General features: G+C 36.9%; 1 protein-coding gene across 4 annotated transcripts in view; it reads left to right on the top strand.

Moving 5' to 3' along the window:
- The window catches only part of GDAP2 (ganglioside induced differentiation associated protein 2), a 68,670-nt gene that overhangs the window by 34,069 nt on the left and 11,421 nt on the right, over window positions 1-23,180 (top strand). For all 4 annotated transcript variants that reach the window (XM_032360616.1, XM_032360617.1, XM_032360618.1 and 1 more), the window contains 6 exons: window positions 203-362; window positions 1,366-1,522; window positions 14,250-14,326; window positions 15,092-15,168; window positions 17,817-17,956; window positions 18,630-18,684. In XM_032360616.1, coding sequence (XP_032216507.1) covers window positions 203-362; window positions 1,366-1,522; window positions 14,250-14,326; window positions 15,092-15,168; window positions 17,817-17,956; window positions 18,630-18,684 — 666 coding nt within the window. The remainder of the gene's footprint in view (window positions 1-202; window positions 363-1,365; window positions 1,523-14,249; window positions 14,327-15,091; window positions 15,169-17,816; window positions 17,957-18,629; window positions 18,685-23,180) is intronic.

A 23,180-nucleotide genomic window follows, 5' to 3' on the forward strand; every position in this document is an offset into this window, starting at 1 on the left:
CGTTTAACTTGACCTTCTGACAATACCCTGACCTTTAACATATTAACTGCTTGAGGGTCCCAGATAGCATCTAGTTGAGCTTAGAAGCAGTAAGGTTTTTATTCTTGATGGAGGCTGTCTTCCCAGTGTCTGAAACAGCACCAAGCTCGTGTGCTTCGTTACTTCATTATTTTTCACAGAATGTCTTGCTTTTCTGACACAGGCTACTTACCAAAAGCTGCTACCTCTGTACTTCCCAAGGTCACTAAAGGAGGAATACCGATCATTGCCATATCTACCTGCAGATATTGGAAATGCAGAAGGGGAGCCTGTGGTACCTGAACGACAGATTAGAATATGTGAAAAACCTGGTGCCCCAGAAGGTGAGTTCTGCTGTTCTTAATTTCCCTCTTTTATCAGGAACTGATAAAACACACCATCAGTAATTATGGAGAAAGTTCGGTCTACCTTTGGGGAGCCCCACTTGGATATTTTTAGAGTCTTAATCTTGTTAAAAATTAGTCTTTTAAGTTAAAATACATATATTTATACACCTACCCCCACCCACACACAAAGTATCAAGTCTCTTAGGAGTAGAGATTCAGAGGTGGATATAACAACATTTGCACCCTCATGAAGTTCATAGTTGTATGCAGGACCCTGTTGAGATAGCAATCAAGTAAAGTGGGGAACCCAGTAAGAGACAGATGACCCATTCCCAAAGTACTGACTTCTAGCCAAACATAAAATGATCATCTGAATACATTAGAAAGTTGATCTATTAATTTGTAGTGAGAACTAGAACTCATATGAGCCAGATGATTATGCAGGCATGACAGGTATAGAAAATGAGGATGCTAAATTAGAGTGAAGATATATCGTAGTGAATGTGGATCGTACCCTACAGCCCTGGTCCAGTCATCTCCCTTTGAGAATTATCTGACAAAAGGACTCCAGTTTTTGAATCAATTTATCATGTGCTCCCTCCTTTAGTAGAGATAAATGACCCCAAACATTTGTTCTTTATATTTCTCTTCTGTTAGATGCAGTGCTGTAACCCTTCTTTAAACCTACATACAGTGTAACTAATTCTATCTTTTTGCATATCATTACATTCTGCTCTTTCCTTCTTAAGGCTATACCCAGGTCATCTTGATTTGATTTCATGTATTCCTAAAACTTCTGTCACACAAGGACAGGTGGTTTCTTGCATTACTTCAATTGTTCAAATGCCTAAATCTGATTTCAGTTTGATTCTTAAAAAAATAGCCTCAACCCCAGTTTTTTTTATTATGTCACAGTCTTCCCTGTTGCATCATTCACAATCTGTAGCGTTTACTGTCAGGTTTTGTCATAAGCTCTCTGTTGATAGTATTTTTGTTATAGACACCCAAGAAGAGGAAGCTGAAGGCTTGGGAGTTGACCTCTCTTTCATCGGCTCTCATGCTTTTGCTCGAATGGAAGGAGATATTGACAAGCAAAGACGACTGATCCTTCAGGGACAGTTATCAGAGGCAGCCCTGCAGAAGCAGCATCAAAGAAAGTAAGGCAAACCCCTTTGTACTGATAGACATGGAAGGACAGGAGAAATAAGCAAGGAGCCTACATCTGCTAAATGTTCTACATATAATGTGTTCTCATCTGTTCTTCATGACAATCTGCTGAGGAAGATATCAACCCCTTTTTGTAGATGCAGAAATTCAAAGTTAATTTTATCAGTTGTCACAGTTAATTTGTGGTGAAGCCAGTGTTCAGATGCACATCTGATTTCAGAGCTCCTGATCTTCCTGCAGTAATTTTTGTGCCTCTGGGTGAAGTTAGGTTCTTAAAGTAGAACAGGAAAAGGGAAAGCAGAGTTGTGAAGTTTATACTTTTCTATATTTGTAATTAAAACATAATCTACAGTTTTGTTCAATTTAAAAGCCCTTTACTTCTCCCCAATTTATCCCAAGGACCTTATAAAGCCATTCCATTTCTTTCATGTTTTCTGTTTTTCTTTTTTAGTTTCAATTCAATTAATTAACATGTAGTATAATATTAGCTTCAGAGATAGCGGTTAGTAATTCATCAGTTTTATATAACATCCAGTGCTCATTACATCCTGTGCTCCCTTAATGTCCATCAAGCTCTTATCCCATCCCATGACCTCCCTCCCCTCTCGCAGCCCCTCAGTTTGTTTCCTATGATTAAGGGTCTCTTATGGTTTGCCTCCCTCTCTGATTTCGTCTTGTTTTATTTTTCCGTCTCTTTCCCTATGCTCCTCTGTTTTGTTTCTTAAATTCCCCATTTGAGTGAAATCATGTGATAATTCTCTTTCTCTTATTGACTTATTTCACTTAGCATAATACGTTCTAGTTCCCATCCATGTTGTTGCACGTGGCAAGATTTTTTTTTTAAGATTTTATTTATTTAGTTAGTTATTTGACAGAGAGCACAAACAGGGGAAGCAGGAGAGGGAAAAGCAGGCTCCCCACTGAGCAGGGAGCCCAGTGTGGGGCTTGATCCCAGGACCCTAGGATCATGACCTGAGCCGAAGGCAGATGCTTAATCGACTGAGCCAGGTGCCCCAAGATTTTTTTTTTTTTCTTTTTTTGGCTAGCTGAGTAATATTCCATTGTATATATATTCTGCATCTTTATCCATTCATCTGTCGATGGACGTCTGGGTTCCTTCCATAGTTTGGCTATTGTGGACAGTGCTGCTATAAACATTGGGGTGCAGGTGCCTCTTTGGATCACTACATTCGTATCTCTGGGATAAATACCTAGTAGTGCAGTTGCTGGGTCATAGGGTAGCTCTATTTTTCAACCTTTTCAGGAACCTCCATGCTGTTTTCTAGAGTGGCTGTACCAGCTTGCCTTCCCATAAACTGTAGGAGGGTTCCCCTTTCTCCGCATTCTCACCAACGTCTGTGCTTTCCTGGCTTGTTAATTTTAGCCATTCTGACTGGTGTGAGGTGGTCTCTCATTGTGGTTTTGATTTGTATTTCCCTAATGCTGAATGAAGTTGACCATTTTTTCATGTGTCTGGTGGCCATTTGGATATGTTCTTTGGAGAAATGTCTGTTCATGTTTTCTGCCCATTTCTTGATTGGATTATTTGTTCTTTTGGTGTTGAGTTTGATAAGTTCTTTATAGATCTTGGATACTAGCCCTTTATCTGATAAGACATTTGCAAATATCTTCTCCCATTTTGTAGATTGTCTTTTAGTTTTGTTGACTGTTTCCCCTGCTGTGCAAAGCCTTTGTTTTTGTTTTTTTTTTTTAAACATTTTATTTAATTTGAGAGAGAGGGAGAGACATTGGTAGTAAGATAGTAAGAGAGAGCACAAGCAGGGAGGAGAGGGAGAAGCAGGCTCCTGCTGAGCAAGGAGCCCAACGTGGGGTTCAATCCCAGGACCAGGATGGTGACTTGAGCCAAAGGCAGAAGCTTAACGATTGAGCCACCCATGCGCCCCTGCAGAACCTTTTTATCTTGATGAAATCCCAATAATTCATTTTTGCTTTTGTTTCCCTTGCCTTTGGAGATGTGTCTAGCAAGAAGTTGGTGCGGCAGGGTTCAGAGAGATTTCTGCCTGTGTTCTCCTCTAGGATTTTGATGGATTTCTGTCTCACATTTAGACCTTTCATCCATTTTGAGCGTATTTTTATGTGTGGTGTAAGAAAATGGTCCAGTTTCATTGTTCTGCATGTAGCTGTCCAATTTTCCCAACACCATTTGTTGAAGAGACTCTTTTTCCATTGGATATTCTTTCCTACTTTGTTGAAGATTAGTTGACCACAGAGTTGAAGGTCAATTTCTGGGCTCTCTATTCTGTTCCATTGATCTATGTGTCTGTTTTTGTGCCAGTACCATACTGTCTTGATGGTTACAGCTTTGAAATAGAGCTTGAAGTCTGTAACTGTGATGCTGCCAACTTTGGTTTCCTTTTTCAACATTCCTCTGGCTATTCAGGGTCTTTTCTGGTTCCATACAAATTTTAGGATTGTTTGTTCCAGCTCTGTTGAAAAGTGTTGATGGTATTTTCATAGGGATTCCATTGAATGTATAGATTGCTTTGCATAGGATAGACTTTTTTTTTTTTTCTTTTTAAAGATTTTATTTATGGGACGCCTGGGTGGCTCAGTTGGTTAAGCGGCTGCCTTCAGCTGACGTCATGATCCCGAAGTCCTGGGATCAAGTCCCACATTGGGCTCCCTGCTCAGCGGAGAGCCTGCTTCTCCCTCTGCCTCTGCCTGCCACTCTGTCTGCCTGTGCTCACTCTCTCTGACAAAAAAAAAAGGATTTTATTTATTTATTTGACAGAGAGAGAGATCACAAGTAGGCAAGGGGGCCCGGGGAAGCAGGCTCCCTGCTGAGCAGAGAGCCCAATGCAGGGCACCATCCCGGGACCCTGAAATCATGACCTACGCCGAAGGCAGAAGCTTAACCCACTGAGCCACCCAGTTGCCCCTAGCATAGACATTGTAACAGTATTTGTTCTTCCAGTCCTTGAGCATGGAATGTTTTTCCATTTCTTTGTGTCTTCCTCAATTTCTTTTGTAAGTGTTCTATAGTTTTCAAAGTACAGATCCTTTCCCTCTTTGGTTAGGTATATTCCTAGGTATCTTATGGTGCTTTCTAAAGCAATTCTGAATAAGTCCTTTTTAAAGCATAAAGGAAAGCAGGTTATGTACTTCTGGGTAAGCTTTTCCAAGGATTAACAGTCCTTGGAAAGCTAGCTGCTTTTCAGAAACTTTTAAAGGAAAGAAAAATGATAAACTCTAAACATTTCATATCAGCATTATCTTGTGGGGTTAGTTGAAAGGTTAACATAGGGTTGTTGTGAGCACCTGGTACTTAGCAAATTCTTGAGGTTGGTCACTGCTGTTCTGGGAACTGAGTAAATCATTGTCTGTTTTACCTTTTAGCTTTGGTACTTGCCATTCCTTTTGATTGGAATACCCTCATCCTTTAATTCCTGCCCATTCTCCAGGTTTCACCTTAAAAGTACTTTCTTCTGAAAATTTAACTCCCTGGAGATAAGCCAGGATAGACAGAAGAGAAATCTGGAACAGGTGCCTCCTCCTCTATTTCTTTTTCATACCCTATACTTAACCAAAGCATAGCATTAGAATTTATCACAGTATATTGCAGTGATGTGTGGTTGTTTTAAGTCTCTATCCATAAACTGGGAGTGGACTAGATGGCCTCTGGAATTCCTCACAGAATTAGATAGAATGCTGTGTCTCTGTGAGTTTCTGGTCTTCATGTTATTTTGATTTTATATTTAGAATTGACAGCAAATTTGCCACTAGGTGGCAGCAATGACTAGCTTTTGCAAAGGCAGTCACCATCAAGTAATAGTTTTAGTGGTTTTTTAACTTGGCATGTGTAAGAATCATCTGACAAACATTTTTCCCTAAATACAGTGAGGGGGCTCTCCCTCACATGACTGGGACTTTGGCATCTGTATATATTTTGAAACTTTTTCACATTGTGATTCTTGTACTGTTAGGTCAGGATACCTTTTTCTAATCAAAGGCAGTGGTTCTCACACAATTTAGTCTTTGTTGTTGAGGATGCCAGAGAGCTTTTGTTTACATGGTTTGTACCTACCAATATTTATCATATGAGAAATTGTTTATTAATTCATTTAAAAATAACCCATCATGTTTTTTTAAAAATAACTCTTTTAAAAAATGAGTGAGAAGATAAGGCACTCACTGTCTTACATTTTTGCCAGTGTGTTTAAATGTTTGGCTTAATAGAAGACAGCTGGATTCTCATATCAGTGTTCAAACTGTTGGAATAAGTTATCTTGGGTGAAGTATATAAAGAAAATCTAACCTCATTTAGATATATAATTTGAAAGGGGAGGAATATGTTAATAGCCTTTCAAATAACTTATGATCTTCTTTGATATTATAACATAAATCGGTAAGTGGTAGTTTCTTAAAGCTTAGTTATAATATGGAATCTTAAAGCATATCTGTGAATTTTTATGTTCTGTTATATTAAAATGTTTGTTCTATCCTGCTCTTTGAATGGGTTTTCTAATAGGAATTTACAGCATGAATTATAACATGATGGATTGTCTTTTGGAAAATACTGATTCACTGAATTTTTCAGATCTCCTAGATACTGATACATTTCATTATATGATATCAAAAAATTACATTTGTTAATATTGCCACTGATCTCATCAGAAAAGTCTTTAAGTATTAGGAACTGTAAGCTTCTGGGGATGCATACAAATTTTCCAAAAATATATGTATATTTTAAAGCTCAAGTTTTATCACTGGCAAGAAATACCGTTGGCTGTTTTTCTTGAAATGATAGGGTCACTTTATTCATTTTGAGAAAAGGTAAATACTCATGTTGAATAACCACAGTTTGTCTGCCAGTCATTATTTGAAGAAAAACAGTGTTCCATGAAAAAAAGCAATAGAGTTTAGCTTACAAGTCATACAGTGCCTTTCTTCAAGACAACCTCATATTTCAGTATGCAGAATTACTTTATGTGCTCTTCCCATTTTATGATACATTAATCTTAAAAAGATGTGTTCCAAGGGTTGATCTAATAAAATTAATTTTATACCTCCTCATCAAAGACATTTTTAAACTGGATTTTTTCTTTATCTTTCTTTCTTTTTTCTTTTCTTTTTTTTTTTTTTTTTTCCTGTGAGAATTTTGGCAGTGAAGTACAGTGACTGCTAGTATTGAATCTGGTTCCTCCGCCCTGATTCATTCTAGAGCACTAGTAGTCTACTTAACAATGCTTTTGCACCACTGGTGCAAATGTCAACGCAGTGAAAAGGGCACATGATGTTTCAGTGTCATTGTGAAACTGTCAAAACAGTTTTGACCTTGCAAACCCCCTAAAAAAGTGGACCACACTTTGAGAACCACTGGTCACCAGTACCTTATAGTTGAAAGGAGTTTTGGTGATCATCTGATAACAGTTTTTCCAAAGTGGAGTATGCAGTCTGTAAGCATTAGAATCACCAGGGCTGCTTACTAAAAATGTGTATGCCCCACACCAAACTTCATGAATCAGAATCTCTGTGGAAGAGGCTCAGAAATCTTCTAAAGTTTCTTAAGCGATTCTTTTGTGTTTAAATACTGATCTAGTGTGTCTCCTTTACATGGGGTAAGTAATCTCCTAGACTGGCTTGCCCAGAGTTCCAGTTCACTGAGAAAGAGCCTTCAAAATGGCTGTTGTGGCACATCTCCCTTCTCTACCACCTTCTTCAGCCCACTTAAACAAACCGGCTTCAGACAAGTTGGCAAAGGACTAGAGATTTTTTGTGTTCATATTACAAAGAACTGCACTGTTACCACTTTTCTCCAATCAGCCAACCTCTTCTTCTCTCTTTTTCTCTCTTACACATTCACACACCCCTCATATCTTTCCCATTTCTCCATGAGAGTTACAGATAATCTGGAAATTTTGAAGTTTGTTAGACTGGAGGCTTGTCATTGTCTCTTTCTCTCTTTAATGAGGACATTTGTTTTACTTAATAATGACTAGTTCAAGGCAGTATTTAAATAAATCTATTCACACCTTTTTGAAAAGGAGTCCTGAGCAAAGGTATAGGTTCTAGGAAGGAATATGAACACAGCATGGAAAGTACTGTCCTAGTAGAAGGCCTTGATCTTGAGATTCATATTTGTTATGCAGTCAGTAGTTTCCATTCAGTTCAGGAAACATTGGATATTTACTCTGTACAAGATAATATTCTAGGTACTGAAATATACTGAGATAAATAAGGTAGTCCTTCTGTTTTAAAGTTAATGAGTGAGCCACACCACCTTCAGATGTCAGGGGTGTGTTCTGAAGGGTGGTCAGGCTGTGTGCTCATGTAGTCAGTACATAGTTGCCAACTGACAGAAGAGCACAGCCTGTAGCTCCCAGAGCCTGAACTAAGAAATGGGCTAGGTGCCTCTCTCTCACAGTTCTCTTGAGTAATAAGCTACGTCTGAATCAAAAGGTTTTCACATTTCCCATGTAAGTGTTCAGTGCCTGTGATGATTAAAGATGAGGTGTCTCATAGCTATACTGCAGAATACTTCAGAATAGTAGCAGCTCAAAAGTGTGGTCAGGGAACCAGGGACCCTTTTATAGGGAGCCTGTGAGACCACAACTAGTTTTATAACGCTACTCGGACACATTTGCCCTTTTCCTTCTCATTCCCACAGTGTTTGGTGGAGTTTTCCGAGGCTACTTACGATGTCACATTGCAGCAGATTAAATGCAGAAGCAGACGTGAGAATCCAGCAGAACTTAGAGATTTGCAAAGACATTAAAGAAGGTTAACTCTTTTCCCTAAACACAATTTTTGTCATAGAAGTTATTTTTGTTCACATAAAAAAGCTTTTTATTGTTTTGAGATTTACAAATAATTACGTTTAAAATTTCTGTTTTTATTTCTAATATGGTGAATATTGGTAGGTATAACTGACATAAACATAAAAGGGCCCTGAGACCAGAAAGTTTGAGAACTGATGACTACTTGTTTCGGAGTTTATGGTATAACTGAGCTACGAGTCATCTGTTTGCATACTCTGTCATGTGCTGAATGTTTAAGATTGCAGGCTGTGGGTTTTTTTTTTTTTAATTTATTAATTTTATTTTTTCTAAATAAGGCTTTTTACATGTAATGAGTCTGGTTTCTGTTAACTGTGTTAATTGATCAAATTAAGCAAGTGAGAGAGAGATATATATACATATATGTATGTATATATACACACACACACATTTTCTAAATCTGAGGAAGTAGATCTTCCGTTAGCAGCATTTTTTTGAAAGCTTTCAATTCTTCCATCATTAATAGAACTAAAGTTCCCATGGATTGGCTACATAGGGTTAGATCATTGCTTTCGTGGCACTGCCTTACCACATCATTCTCTCTGTGTGGTAATTCCCCCCCCAAAAAATTAGCATGTTGTCTGGTTCTTTATTAATATTTCTAGGTTTTCTATCCAACTGTGACACCAATTTGGGTATATCATAAGGAAGAAGTTGGCTTACTACAAAAATTAGGAAGCAATATTCTTTTTCAAAGATAGAGATTTAAAACTCTTAAAAAATTCTTTTAACAGTAACTTTTTCATTAGTTTTCCTCAGTCAGCTTAAGACCAGTTGCCTACAACTCTTGAGTCATTTCCCACAATAAAAACTTTATCTCCTTCATTATTAGGTATTTATTGAGCCCTTATCAGTGTGCCAGGTGTCATGCTGAAAGCATACTAAAGTGACGTGCAAAACAGAACAGCCCCAGCCCTCGTGGAGCTTAGAATCTTGCAGAGGAGAAGAATGTTAAACTAATTATTATATGAATAACTTATTTAAGTTATAAGCTGCAGTAAGTATACAACAAGGGTCCTAAGTCAGGGTGGGGCAGTTGCCTAAGGCCAGGAAAAACTTGTGTTGACTCCAAAACCCAGGCTGTTGGTTGTACACAAATAGGTTAGTCATTAGTCTTTTAAGAGTTTTTAGGGTAAATTTTCTTCATCATTCAACCTGTGACTATGCATGTGGACAGTAATTGATTAACTGGAAGAGATTGCCTTTAACTAGTTTTATGAGGACAGCAACCAACCTTAGTTGATTGCAGCCTGTTGAGAAACTATGTAGTATTTCTGCCTTCAGATCTCTGTAGTGGCCACCTTTGCTGCCAATTTGCCATAATTTGTGTGACTGTTTACCTATCATTATTAGTTTACCCAACAAGTAATAGAAATCTGTTTATTTGGAATAAGCTCTAAGAAAACAAGAAACTATTTTGAGTTGATGTTTTCCTTTTTTTAGCTTTTGTTTGTTGGATTGGGATAAAAGCTTATATATCTTTATTGAAATAAAATGCAGAAACAACAGCAAAAAATGAGGTGCAGTTTATAAGAGATATAATGGAAATTCTAAAATATTTTCTGACTAGATGAGGGAAATGAAGCATTTTTTCTCTACTGGCTGAGGAATTTTTTGCTTTTATTCCCTCCTCCCAAATACTTATTTAAAAGAAAATAAAATTGACTAGATTATCAAATCAAGCTTACATGATCCTAGAGGGAATGGAGGAGACTTAATAAAGAAGATACCAGATGAAGCTGTCAGTGTTGAGTTGCTGCCCTGGACTTCATTTCAGTCCTTAGAATCTGGAGCAGCACCAGTGTCTCAGCAATGATACTAAACCTTTCTTGAATCATAAAGCCTTTAAAATTCTCATGTAAGCTATAAGCCTTTTCCCCATGAACATGCTTGTATAGATGTTGGTTTTGCCAACCAAAATCTATTCTAGGATCTCGAGTTGTTAATCACAGATCAAGGTTCAAAACATTTTAGAGTTGATGGTATTTCATAGTTCACACCGGTGGACTACAGTCAATTTTAAATAGATTAAGAACTTAATTTTTTTTTTTAATTTAAACTTATGGAAGAAGCTGTAGGCTAGTATCTTTTATACCTTGGAGAAAGGACAGGTTTCTTAAACAAGATATAAAAAGCATTGACTATAAAAGAAAAAATAGCTTTGATTATATTAAAATTAAGAGCACTGGCAAGTGGGGCAATGAATCTTAAGGAAAGTGAAAAGCAAAGTATAGAATGGGAGTACTCAAAGTAAATATAACTAGCAAATGATTACTATCAAGAATATACCATGAATTCCTACAAGTAAGAAAAGAACAAATAGGCCTATAGAAAATAAACAGTATGAATAGGCATCTCACAAAAGAGGGAAACATGTCCATTGAACATGAACGGGATCCCAACATCACTAGTGACCAAAGAAATGAGATACCATTACAGACCTGACTGGCAGAAGTTAAAATCTCTGCTAATACCAAGTGTTGAGAAGGACATGGATTCACAGGATCTCATATTCACTGCTTGTAGAAGTATAAATGGGTACACCACTTTGGAAAAGAGATCTGGTCTTATTTCCTAAAACTGAATATACCTATAACCTGGCACTTCAACTCATGTGTATCTACCCAAGAGAAATCATGCACACATATACCAGGAAATATGTATCATGTTCAGTGATCAATAAGTTGATCAATAACAATAAGTTGTTTGTAGCAGTATGCACAGGAGCAAAAACCTGGGAAGAGTTCCAAGTACTGGTAAGTAAGAGAGTGGATTAAAAAAACTCTAGTTTCCATATGGTACAGATACATCATGTAGTTGGCAAAGTGAATGAACAGCATTGCCACCCAGTGCTAGCAGTCTAGTAAATCTAACAAGTCAGACCCAAAAGATTGCATACAGTATAATAAGCTTTTTTCAAAAAGTTTTTTAGGAGTACATCAGATGAACCAAAAGGATATGAAAAGGAAGCAAGAAAATGATGGATGGGCGATTCTAGAGAATGGTTATGGGGGCAGGGGCTAGAATCAAAGGGGAATGATCATGGGATTAGAGGTAGATTATTGCTGGGTGCTACCTTTTGTTTGGGGTTGTAGGTTTCAGAATGCTTATTATTTCATTAAAAATAACTAATTAGATAACCGTTTTTTAAAACATTTTGAAGATTGATTGATTGATTGATTGATTGATTTTAGAGAGAGAGGGAGTATGCCCAAGAGTAGGGGGAGGGGCAGAGGGAGAGAAGGTCTCTCAAGCCAACTCCCCACCGAGGGCAGAGCCAGACTGGGACTCAATCTCATGACCTGAGTAGAAATCAAGAGTCAGGTGCTTAACTGACTAAGCCACCCAGGTGCCCCTAGATGATCAGTTTTTTAAAGAAAACCATGTGTGTACCCATGATGAGAGTGTTTTGAACCAAAGTTAATTCTGTTTTGTGCACCTGAATTCCAGTTTGAAAAAAGAATTTTTCAGAGTTCTTTGAACACATTGTTATTCAGCATCAGGAGTAACCCTGGAGATTGTCTGAACATATAGAGACAAATAAGATGCATTCCCTCTTTGTTGTCTAAGAGCAGAAGCAAACACTGGCTGTAAGTGGGTGAAGCCTTGTGCTAATCTTTATGGTGCAAAGAAGGGGGAGCAGTTAATTCCACATGTCTGGACCTTGCCTCCACTCCACTCCCCCTCACTCTGCCCTCCTCTCCTCCCCTTGGCATAGTGATAGAATATTTAGACCTCTGCTGGATTGCTTGTTTCATTGTGTCTTATCACAGAGTTAATTCTTTATGTCTATCTGATATGTTCAACTTTAAACTCTTTGAAGCCAAGGACCTTTTGCTATCATTCTCAGATGCCCCCCAAAATATCTTGAATAATATTCATGTTTACTATTTCATTAAACAAAGATCTGAGTCCCTACTATGTTGCAGGCCCTGGCATGAACACCGTACATTGTTGAGAAATGAGCTAATGAATCCAAGAATGAAGTATAGAAATTAACCAACATTTACTGAATTCCTGTTGCATGATTTGTGCTAGGACCAATGATGCTTATAAGCCACTTAAGATGCATTCTGTTCAGTCTTGTTGTGAAGATGACTTAATCATAAGACAATTAGAAAACAGTACGATTGGGAATTTAGTGTGAATAACCAAGGAAGTGACTCCATGTAAAAATAGGAACAGAACATATGGATAAGGAGAACTACCATAAACATAGGTCTTCTCTTGTCTTAAACCAAAATTTAAAGCTATTTCTCTTTGGTTTTTCAATTTACATAGGTAGGCAAGTTTCCTTTTATTTATTAATTTTTTTTTTTTTTTAAAGGAAGGGGATAAGGGGCAGAGGACAAAGGGCAAAGGGGAGAGAGAGAAAATCTTTAGTAGGCTCCACGCCCAGCATGGAGCCCAACTTGGGTCTTGATCTCATGACCCTGAGATCATGGTCTTAGCTGAAATCAAGAGTCAGACTCTTAACAGACTGAGCCACCCAGGTTCCCCAAGTTTCCACATTTAAAAAGGAAAACTGTGGAACTATGTGATACCAAGTATTTTTTTTTTTATAGGCAATTGCAATTTCTGTGACACTAGCAGGCATTGTTGATTACAATCCAAATGTAATAGGCTTCCTATTAAATATCCTTAGCTGTGTATTTGTGCTTTATAGGTGAAAAGTGTTCTGCATAAGCACCACTTGGCAGATGAGGAAGCAAGTCCATAGAGGTGAAACAGGTTTACCTACTGAGGTTGCACAGAAAGTGATAGGATTAGAAACCAAGTCACCCCCTCCTGGTTTAGTTTTCCTTATGTTATGGGATGTTGCCCTATGTGACCTAGATGCTTTAAAAGTTGCTTTTCAGGGTGCCTTGGTGGCTCAGTGGCTCAGGTTGTGATCTCAGGGTCCTGGGATTGAGCCCTGCATCTCATTGGGCTCTCTGCTCAGCAGAGAGCCTGCTTCCCCCCCACCCCCTGCCTGCCCCTCTGCCTACTTGTGATCTCTCTCTGTCAAATAAATAAAATCTTTGGGGAAAAAAGTTGTTTTTCATGCATTTCAGTGCCTTGAAAGCTTTTTTCGCAAATGAATTTTTGAATTTTAAGAAAGCGGTATGAAATAGTAGAAAAAATACTAACCTTTTCAGAAATCTGGAGATCTGAGTACAGTTTCAAATTCAGCTCCACCAATAATTGGCTCGTAACTAAGATAAGCTCAACCTTTTACAGGTCATTTGCCCTCTTTGAGATCTTTAATGTCTCTTCTAGTTTTAATGCCCTTGGCTAAAGCCAGGCTGCAGTCCCTAGGATCTGCTATATGCATTATTGGGGCAACTGGTTTGATTAACCAATCATTAAATAGGCCTGGACTTCCTGCATAAAATTACCTAGTTCCTTTGTGGTTCCACATAATATGTTGAACATTTTCTTATGAAAACATTTATGAACTATGAAACATTATGAAAACATTTTCTTATGAAAAGTAAGCTCCTTGAGGGCACTGACCGTATCTGTTCACTCTAGGATTCTCAATACCAAGTTGTTGTTGGATGAGTGAACAACTATTTTAGATAACTGCTTTTGTTTTAAGATTCTCTATTTGCATGTTTGTTAGTAAAGGAAAATAACAGTATTTGAAAACTTAAATTGAGTACTTGGTATCTTTGCCATTTATATGAATAGTCTTCACTTTATCATAAAGGATTTTTTTAAATTGTTTAGTATGAACACCATCCTTTCTCAGTTACTCGGTAACTCATTTGTATTATCAATAACACATTAGTAGAGTTTCTGCATAGTATAATGACCTCCTTAATTCCTTGCACTTTATAATAAAATCCCATTCTTTAGGGAAAGATAAAAACAGATTCCATTTGTAAATTTAATTTACAAGGGGTTATTTTAATAATTATGTCCTTTATTTCTCTAGTTACAATCGCTGGTTATGTCAAGCAAGATCTGAGGATCTATCTGATATTGCTTCTCTAAAAGCCTTATACCAAACAGGTGAGCTTAAGGACAAAGTAACTTTCACTAATTAAGGACCTTCTCTCGCATGCTGTTAAAAACTTCATTTTTCTCTGATTTTTTTTTAATCTGTGAAAAAAGTAATTTTTATACTAATGGGGATAGTTTTTGCTCATTGTCAAGATTGTAAAAACACATCAACTTACAGATTTTCATCTTACAGTTCTACATTGGTCAACTTTGTTTCTTCTTAATATCCTTTTTCTTACCTCTTCTTAATACCCTTTTTCTTACCTTTGAACATTTTTTTCTGCTTTTAAAAATGCCTTCCACTTGCTGTACAAAATTCAAACCTTACATAAACATATGATGGAGATGGTGAAATTTCTCAGATTTCCGCTCCTTACCGCATTAAATTTCTTTTTCAGACAGTACTTGTTAATTTTCAGAGTTGAGTTCCAAGTAGTTTTTCCTGGATCACTAATGTTATTAAAAATCATAGTGAACTTAAGCAAAAAGCTATGTATAAAAGGTCTCTGCCCTGCAGCCGTACCTTTGGCTGTCCCTGATTTAAAACCTGTAAGAAAACTTATCTTACTTAGTAAGGGTAGTCATCAAAATTTAATGAAGCTAAAAAAAAAAAAAGGATTATTTTCCACATAGTAAAAGACATCTGAAGATAAAATGTAAAAAATGTAAGTTCTTGATTTTCAATCTTTTATATTTGTGTAGAATATTTTTATAACATCAGAGTCCAGTCTTAGAATAAAGTCTCTGGGCGCTGATCACATTTCCTGTTCACAGGTGTTGATAACTGTGGTCGCACAGTGATGGTGGTAGTTGGAAGAAACATTCCTGTCACATTAATAGATATGGACAAGGTAAGCCACAGAAAGGCTCTGTTTTACATATAATGTTGATTTTCATGATTAGTAAGGTATGAATTTGGAATCAGAACTTAGAATATGAGATGGGGCAGAATTGTGTGTATCTGGGCAGAGGAGCGACCCTGGCTCTGCATGTTGGCACATACCATTTCAGTAAGTTAGGGGTTTGGTTCGGTTCTGTAGGAGAAACAAAAAATAGTAGAATCCAATAATGTGATAAAAAATGCAACTGCTCTCTTTCAGATATGACACAACTGACAAGTTTTGGGTTGGAATCACTCTGGGTTATAACTGTGCTAACAATCAAATACTGCTTTTCTTGAAAAAAGAAAAATTAACTCTTGAATATCTATCTGAAGAGAAGAAGTCAGAGATGTAGTTAACCCAAAATGTCATAATGCCACAATCCCTTCATTTGGAGGCGTAGGACAGAAATAGCTGATTCATAAAAGAAAAAATGGTATTTCTGGCAAAGTAAATAAGAAAATGATTCTGCTTTTAAAAATGATTAGTAGTCCGGGGGGGGAAAAAAGTGAATCAGAATGACAGACCTTTTGTTGCCTTCAAAACTAGCCAGAAATCTCAAATAATAATCATTGTCATCAAAGATGAATCGAAATGATAAAAATGGTCACATCCATTGACCCAAGAATTCTGTTCTTCAGAATTTGTACTAAGGAAATAATCTAGCTGTTGACCCTGAAACTGCCCAAATTGGAATACTTGGGCAAGGGACCATTGAATCTAAAAGATAAATACGTAAATTGTCCTAGAATATCAGTATTATTAGAAACTGACTGAAAGAGAGGAGAATCACTTTAATAAATCATTGTTAACTACAGTAACAAATTATGCCCTTAAAAAATGTAAAAATCGCACCTATTTTTAACATAAAACGCAGTTATACAAAAGCAGAAATTGCTTCTGGCCAAGCCCTTAGTTTCCTGGTCACTGGTGTTTACATTTAAAAAATCGTAGAAGCGCTGGACCTGGCATGTTACTACAGGCTCATTTGTAGCATAGAATTGGAACTTAAATTCCTAACACGTAATTAGGGTGTATCCACAAATGGAATGGTTTGTGACCCTTAAAAATTATGGTTCTAAAGACAGGTACTGTAGAGAAATACTTATAATATTGGCAAGGGAGAAAGTGATACATTAAGCTGCCTACAAACTGACCTTAACTTGCTATGTTTTAAGCATAAAGGTAAAAACTCAAAATGTAAATATTTCAAAATGGATTTAATGGTTTTAGGGAGAATGTGTTTTCTCCATTTTTTCTGTCATGTGGCTTATACTTCCTTATAATGAAAAAAGGTTAAGTTAAAGATGGAGAATTTAAAGCTGGAAATGAGCATTTTAATTGCCCTGGGGAGGGGGTAGAGAGTAGATAGAAAGAGGACCAGAAGCAGTCTGTCAAAAGCAGAAATAATAACAAAAATACACACACACACACACAGAGGAAAAACTCAGCTGTTGCAAATGATACCATAAGTATCATAAGTCTCTACTTTACTCATTTTGTGTTAATAACAATCAGTATGACATTGATTCATTCTCATTATAATATGATTGATAACCAATAAAAACATGAATCTCTGCATTTGATTTTGTTGTGTCCTTTCTTGGTGTTCTGAATATCCACTATGTACCATTTCATATAATATAATGAGATATATTGTGAGGCCCAAACCAACAAACTGGAAGATACTATGTTTTCTTAGTGCCTTCTGTCAGCTCTGCCAGTAGTTGGATGCTAATTCGTCTCAGTCCACTCCTCTCAGTGCCAAGGACTCTCCTGAGGAGAACTGGGAAATCGCCTGTTTGATAATAATCTTTCACTTGTAAACTGTTAGCTTCCTCTATGTCATTGTTTATAGGCACACCACTGGGTCATCCTGGCCCTGCCCATATTGTATCTCTGCTTTGTGTTTAATGTTTCTCTTACATTTCATCCTTCTGGTAATGGACCATTTCTCTAATATTTATTTCTCTGATGTGATCTGGATCATGTTAAATTTGAGCCTTAGAAAGCTGCCCAGTCCATTGCCATCTACTGACTAAACCTGTTCTCATTTTTCTCATTCAGGTCAACGTTAAAGATGCCAAAAAAATTAGTCCTCAAAGTGAGCTGTGGGAGGGAGGCGTCACTCATAATGTCCTTGTATAGCAGTTCTTGGTTACGTGAGAGATCTAAGTCTGTATCCCAGTAGAGACTGCAGAGATTTTCATTGAGTTCATGTGGAAACATCAGGAAAGATCAGAAGTCTACAAATTGTACTTCTGATGATATTAATATCATTATCCTACAGAGGGAAAGCCTAGCAGCTGACTGAAGAACTCTTTTAAGTATAGGAAGAGTTATTTGAGATGATAGAGATTGATTGTTCTCCACCATTTAGAAAAAACAAGGCAAAAATGGATCCTACTGTACCATTTCTGAGAATTACATAACACTGGTATGGTTCACTTTCCTGAAGATCTTTTAAAAGAGAATTGATACTCCTTAGTCCAAGATGTCCATCTGCAGTGCCAGGGCCATTGATGATACTAATCTTCTGGGTTTTGCCTCATTCTTGGCTTCTGTGAAATAGACCACTGTGCAAGATGATCTTACTTTTACTTCTCTTTTTCTTCTAGGCTCTTTTATATTTTATCCATGTAATGGATCACATTGCTGTGAAAGAGTATGTATTAGTATATTTTCACACACTGACCAGCGAATACAATCACCTGGACTCTGACTTCCTGAAGAAGCTCTACGATGTTGTTGATGTCAAGTTAGTTATTTTTGCAAATTATGAAGAGGGGAGATAGCTTCTTTCTTTCCTAATACTAATCAATAAACAAATATTGCTTAGTATTATGCAAAACAGAATTTTATCATATAACAGAATTTTATCATATATAGAGAAGATATTTTAATATGAGGAGGCCCTTCTTAACTCCCAGCATGTTTTGCATCTAAGGAAATTCATATGTAAACTTTTTCCTGCTTTTAAAAAACATCTTGAAAAAGGGTTGGGATCATTACCAATCTTTATATAAAATAACAAAAATACTACCTTTTTTATTAATAAGATGTTACTTTTATCAAAATACATATATAAATATTATTTTATTTGACCCAGTGATCCATGAGTATGTTAGTTCATAGTCTGATCCCAGAGATTCTAGTGCAATATAAAAAAATGGCACAGTGTTTGTTAAATATGAAATTACTTTGTTCTACCTGTAGGTGGCTCTGTCGCAGCCAAGAGAAACATCTTTTATAAAACAAATGCTTTAAATAATGAAAAGTTCTCTGAATCATTTTTTGACATTTCACCTAAAATTCAATAAGTGAACTAGAGCTACTTTTAACTTGTTTTCTTTGTGAATATATTTCTGTACTCTAGCAGAGTTAATTGTCCATAGCATGACATACTGACCCTTGTTTTTATTTCAAATCAGATACAAGAGGAATTTGAAGGCTGTTTATTTTGTTCATCCAACATTTCGTTCAAAGGTACAGTGTGTTTCTTTTTAGCTTAATCTTGAATTTTAGTGCACTGCATGCTAGCATATTAAGCTATATTTCAAGATCTTAATTCTTACTACTACCACTGTGACTGCTGATTTCTTTGCTTACTGTTCCTTTTAAGTGATAGTGAGTTGTGGTCCTAATGTTTTGGTCCCATGTAAACTCCAGTGTCTTTATAGGCAAGTCATACAAGCCTTTCAGTCCTTGCTTCTTCATACTCTGTGTTTGAGCTTTGCTCATGCTCTTGTTACAGAGTATACTTTCCTTCCTCTGCTCATGGCTAACTTCTCTTTGTCCTTCAGATCTCGGCTTAACAATTACTTCCATAGAAAACCTTTCCCAACCAATTCTGCAACTAGTAGGTACTCCTACATTGTACCCCCTTAAGATTTTAGTCTCTATCATTGTGATGTTTTTAATTCTAATTATTTGTTTAATTTTCTACCTTACGCTAGACTGCAAGATTTGTGAAAGCTAGAATATAGCTATCTTGTTTTTTGAATATCCCTAATACCTAATCCAGCATCTTGACTTCATCAATATGCACTCCTTTGGTCCTTTTACTTTTTCTGAAATTATCATCTCTCTCTCTCTCCCTCTTTTTTTTGGTCTTTATTTCCTTCCCTATCCAGCCTAAAACCCAAATTCTATCACTTTAGTCACTGCTGTTAATGCCGAAAATAACCTATGTCTCTTAATCTTTTATCACACTTACCCATCAAACCCTGCGTCATGAGATAATTTCATCACTCTGCTTTCTTCACTCCTGTATCTGGGTTGCTGAGCACAGATGGAGAAGTCTTAGAGCCATGTCATTTTGGCCTTCTAAGCAGACTCATGCATGGAGCTTTCTCTGCTGAGGACCCCTGGTATTTCACTGGATAGTGTCCCAGCAAGGCTCTCTGCTCTCCCCAAGCCCGGTCCTACTAGCAGCTCCTTACTCCAATAGTTGGCCTGGCCTTGTTCTCAACCAAGAACATCAAAAAACATCAGTAAAAAGCTGCCTCTCTCTTCCCTCCCAACCAGACTTACCTGCCATCTGTTCCTATCATTTCGTTCTTTTCTGTCATAAAAAATGTCTCTCTTCTTAATGAAGAGTAGCCCCTCTACCTGTGGTCCAGATACAATTATAATAATAGCTAATGTTTTCTAAGCACCTAACTATATCCTTGCTTTTCCCTGTGATATCTTGTTTAAGCCTTATATCTCAGAAGGAGATATTAGTATTATGCCCATTTTGGAGGTAAAGAAATTGATGCTTTGAGAGATTAAATAACATTGCCAAGGTAAGCAACTAATAGGTAGCAGAGGCTGGATTTTAATCTAAACATTTTAATTATAGAGCCTCCGCTGATAACTACACAATATATTTCCATTTCCTCAGGACTTTGTCCTCAGCAATTTTCACCTTTTCCTGGCTCTAACTCATCAACTTTTAAACATGCTAAAGCCTACATTTCTCTCTCTTCCCCTTAACAACCACAATTTTTTAGTGTGGTCTACATTCTATTTTCATTGTCTCCATTTTTTATACACCTTAAATTACTCCTGTCTTGTTCAAACCCCACTCTGACAGCTAAAGCTACTCGCACCAAACCACTGGTCATCTTTATCCTTTTTCCCTGCATCCTTAATCACGGATGGTCCCTCTCTCCTTGAAATGTTAATGTTCCCAAGCCCTCATCCTTTTCTTTCACTCTGTACCTTCTTTCATTCCTGTGCCTTCACCAACCCTCCAAATTAAATGCAATTCCCAAATACATGTCAGGACAGGCATTGAAGCCTAATGTTTAAAGCATGGGCCCAAGACTCAGGGAATATTACTAATCCCAGCTGTACCAACTACCAGTTTATCTTCTCAGGCAAGTTATGGAACTGCTCTGTGTGTTAATTTCATCTTCTATAAAATGGGAATAATAGTAGTGTCCACCTTCTAGGGTTATTGGAAGAATGAAATTAGTTAATATGTATAAAATGCTTAAAATATTACCTGACCTAGAATAAAATCTCAGTAAGTGATACCATTGTTGTCATGACCATCATCCTTTCTGGGCTCCATGTTGAGCTGTTGAGTATATACTTCACGTAGATGTCTTACAGACACCTGAAGTTCTACATTTTAAAAACAGAACTACTCATGTCCTCCTCCCCGACTCACTCCCAAACTTCTGTTTATGTTTCCTTTCTTAGTAAATGGGACCACTGCCTATTAGGTGCCTAAGCTGGGAACCAGGGAAGCATCATATTGTATCAGTCTATGTGCTTGCTTTTGTCCCAGTGTATGCCTGTGCCATGAGTCCCACTGCCTCTACCTGAGTTGATGCTGGCACCATCTTTCATCTGAGAGGACATAGCTACCTCCTAGTTAGTGTCCATAGTGTCCTGCCTCCAGCGTAGCACTGTTCCTTCAGGACTGCCTAATGACATTTTCTTATCATGTTAATATAAGAAGCCTAAAATATTTACTATATGGTCTTTTGCAGAAGTTGGCTGACCGGGTCTAAGCAAAAAGAAAAAAAGCAACAAAACCTGATTATATCAGTGGGGTTTGGAGAAAAAAGGACTTATTTCAGCATAAAGCCCAGGATTGTGTTATTTATTAGATGAATAGGGTTGAGAGAAAGGACTGTGTGATCTATGACTCCCAGGTGTTATCAGTTAAAGGGGATCATGGATTGGGATATAAATTTGGGAGTCCCCTTTAAGTAAATAGAGCTTTAACTCTTTAAATATGTTAATGAATTAAGTCCCAAAGAGGATAGCTAAAGACAGACCCTGGGATCAAGGAAGGAGATCAAGGAGACGTAATCTAAAAATCAGTGGGAGAGCCAAGACTGAGTAATGCTCTGGGAGCCAGTGGACAGGAAAAGCGTCAAACATGGTAGAAGTAGTCATTATTTCAAAGTACTGTGGAGAAATTAGGTAAGATAAGTAGCAAAAAGTCCTCATTACACTTCATAATTAATAGATGAGTGAATACTTCATTGAGAGAATGGTTTTCAACATGATTTCTCATTGTTTACAGAATTGTTGAATTTCTCATCCAAATACCACCTATAAAATTTGCATAAAATATTTTAAATAATTCTTTTAAAAAGTTGCAGATTTCCTTTTGGTCCCTCAGTGTTAGAATAGCTTAATAAGTGCTAATTAAATGCTTATGAGAACAGTGGCCAGGCTTTAAAAATAAAAAAAGTACAGTGTTCGAACAGTCTCTTAAATGAAGGACTTTTCCTCCTCTGTTCAGTTAAGTTCTGATTACATGGTCCTATCAGATAATGTCTGTTATCAACTTTTCCACTATTTTGTTATGCTCAGTGGGTGGCTGATTTTTTCTTTCTATAACAGTTGAAGATACTGCTTGACTATTTCCCCATATCTCATCATCCATTTATATTTGTTCATCCAGTGGCTACTGACATTTTTTCTTTAGTGGAGATAAACAGAAGGGTGAGCTTGGTTTTTAGCATATCTTTGCAAGAATGTCTGCTCTCCCCGCTTCTATTCAATATTGTACCAGAGGCTCTAACCAGTTTGTAATATGGCAAGAAAAGGAAATAAAATGGCTCTAGATGTAGAGGGGAGTAAATAATACTGTCTTTATTCACAGATGACTTGAACATCGTGTAGAAAACTCGGTGGTATCCTCAGCAAAACTAGTAGAATTAATAAGTAAGTTTTATCAAGGTTTCAGTGTTTAAGATTAGTATTTAAAAATTAGTTGTATGTATTAGCAACAAACATTCCAATTGAAATGTAAAAAACTAATATTATTTACACTATCATCAAAATATACTATATTTAAGGATAAATATGACAAAAGATGTGAAAGACCTATGCCTTGTACAGGTTATGTACACTGCAGAATATTCATAAGAGAAATTAAAGGAGACCTAAGTAAAGAAAGATATACACTGTATTTGTGGACTAGAAGACTTAATATTGTAAAATTCTCAATGCCTGCTAAATATGGTGATTCATTGCCAACCAAAAATTCAGCAAGCTTTTTTGTAGAAATTGACCAATAAAATGCAAAGAATTTAAATAGCCAAAACTATCTTAAAAGAAAACCAAAGTTGAAGGACTGACAATCCCTGCTTTCGAAGCTTATTCTAAAGCTGTGGTACTCAAGGATATGTGAGGTGTTGTCATAAAGACAGACCTATAGATCGGTGGAACAGAGTAAAGAATCCAAAAATAGACTCATGTGTATATAGATAACTGGTGTTTGAGAAGAGTGCAAAGGCAGGTCAGTGGAAAAAGGAGTGTCTTCGATAAGTGATACTGAAACAATTAGATATCCATATGCAAAAAAAAATGAACTGTGATCTGTGTCTTGCATCACATACAGAAATTAACTGGAAATGGGTCAAAGACCTAAATTATAAAATGTGTAACTATTAAGCTTCTAAATATATATATATAAGAGAGAAAGCTTTGTGACCTTGAGTAAAGCAAAGATTTCTTAGATACAACACCAA

The sequence above is a fragment of the Mustela erminea genome, chromosome 10 (genome assembly GCF_009829155.1).
Source record: "Mustela erminea isolate mMusErm1 chromosome 10, mMusErm1.Pri, whole genome shotgun sequence".
Classification (NCBI taxonomy): domain Eukaryota; kingdom Metazoa; phylum Chordata; class Mammalia; order Carnivora; family Mustelidae; genus Mustela; species Mustela erminea.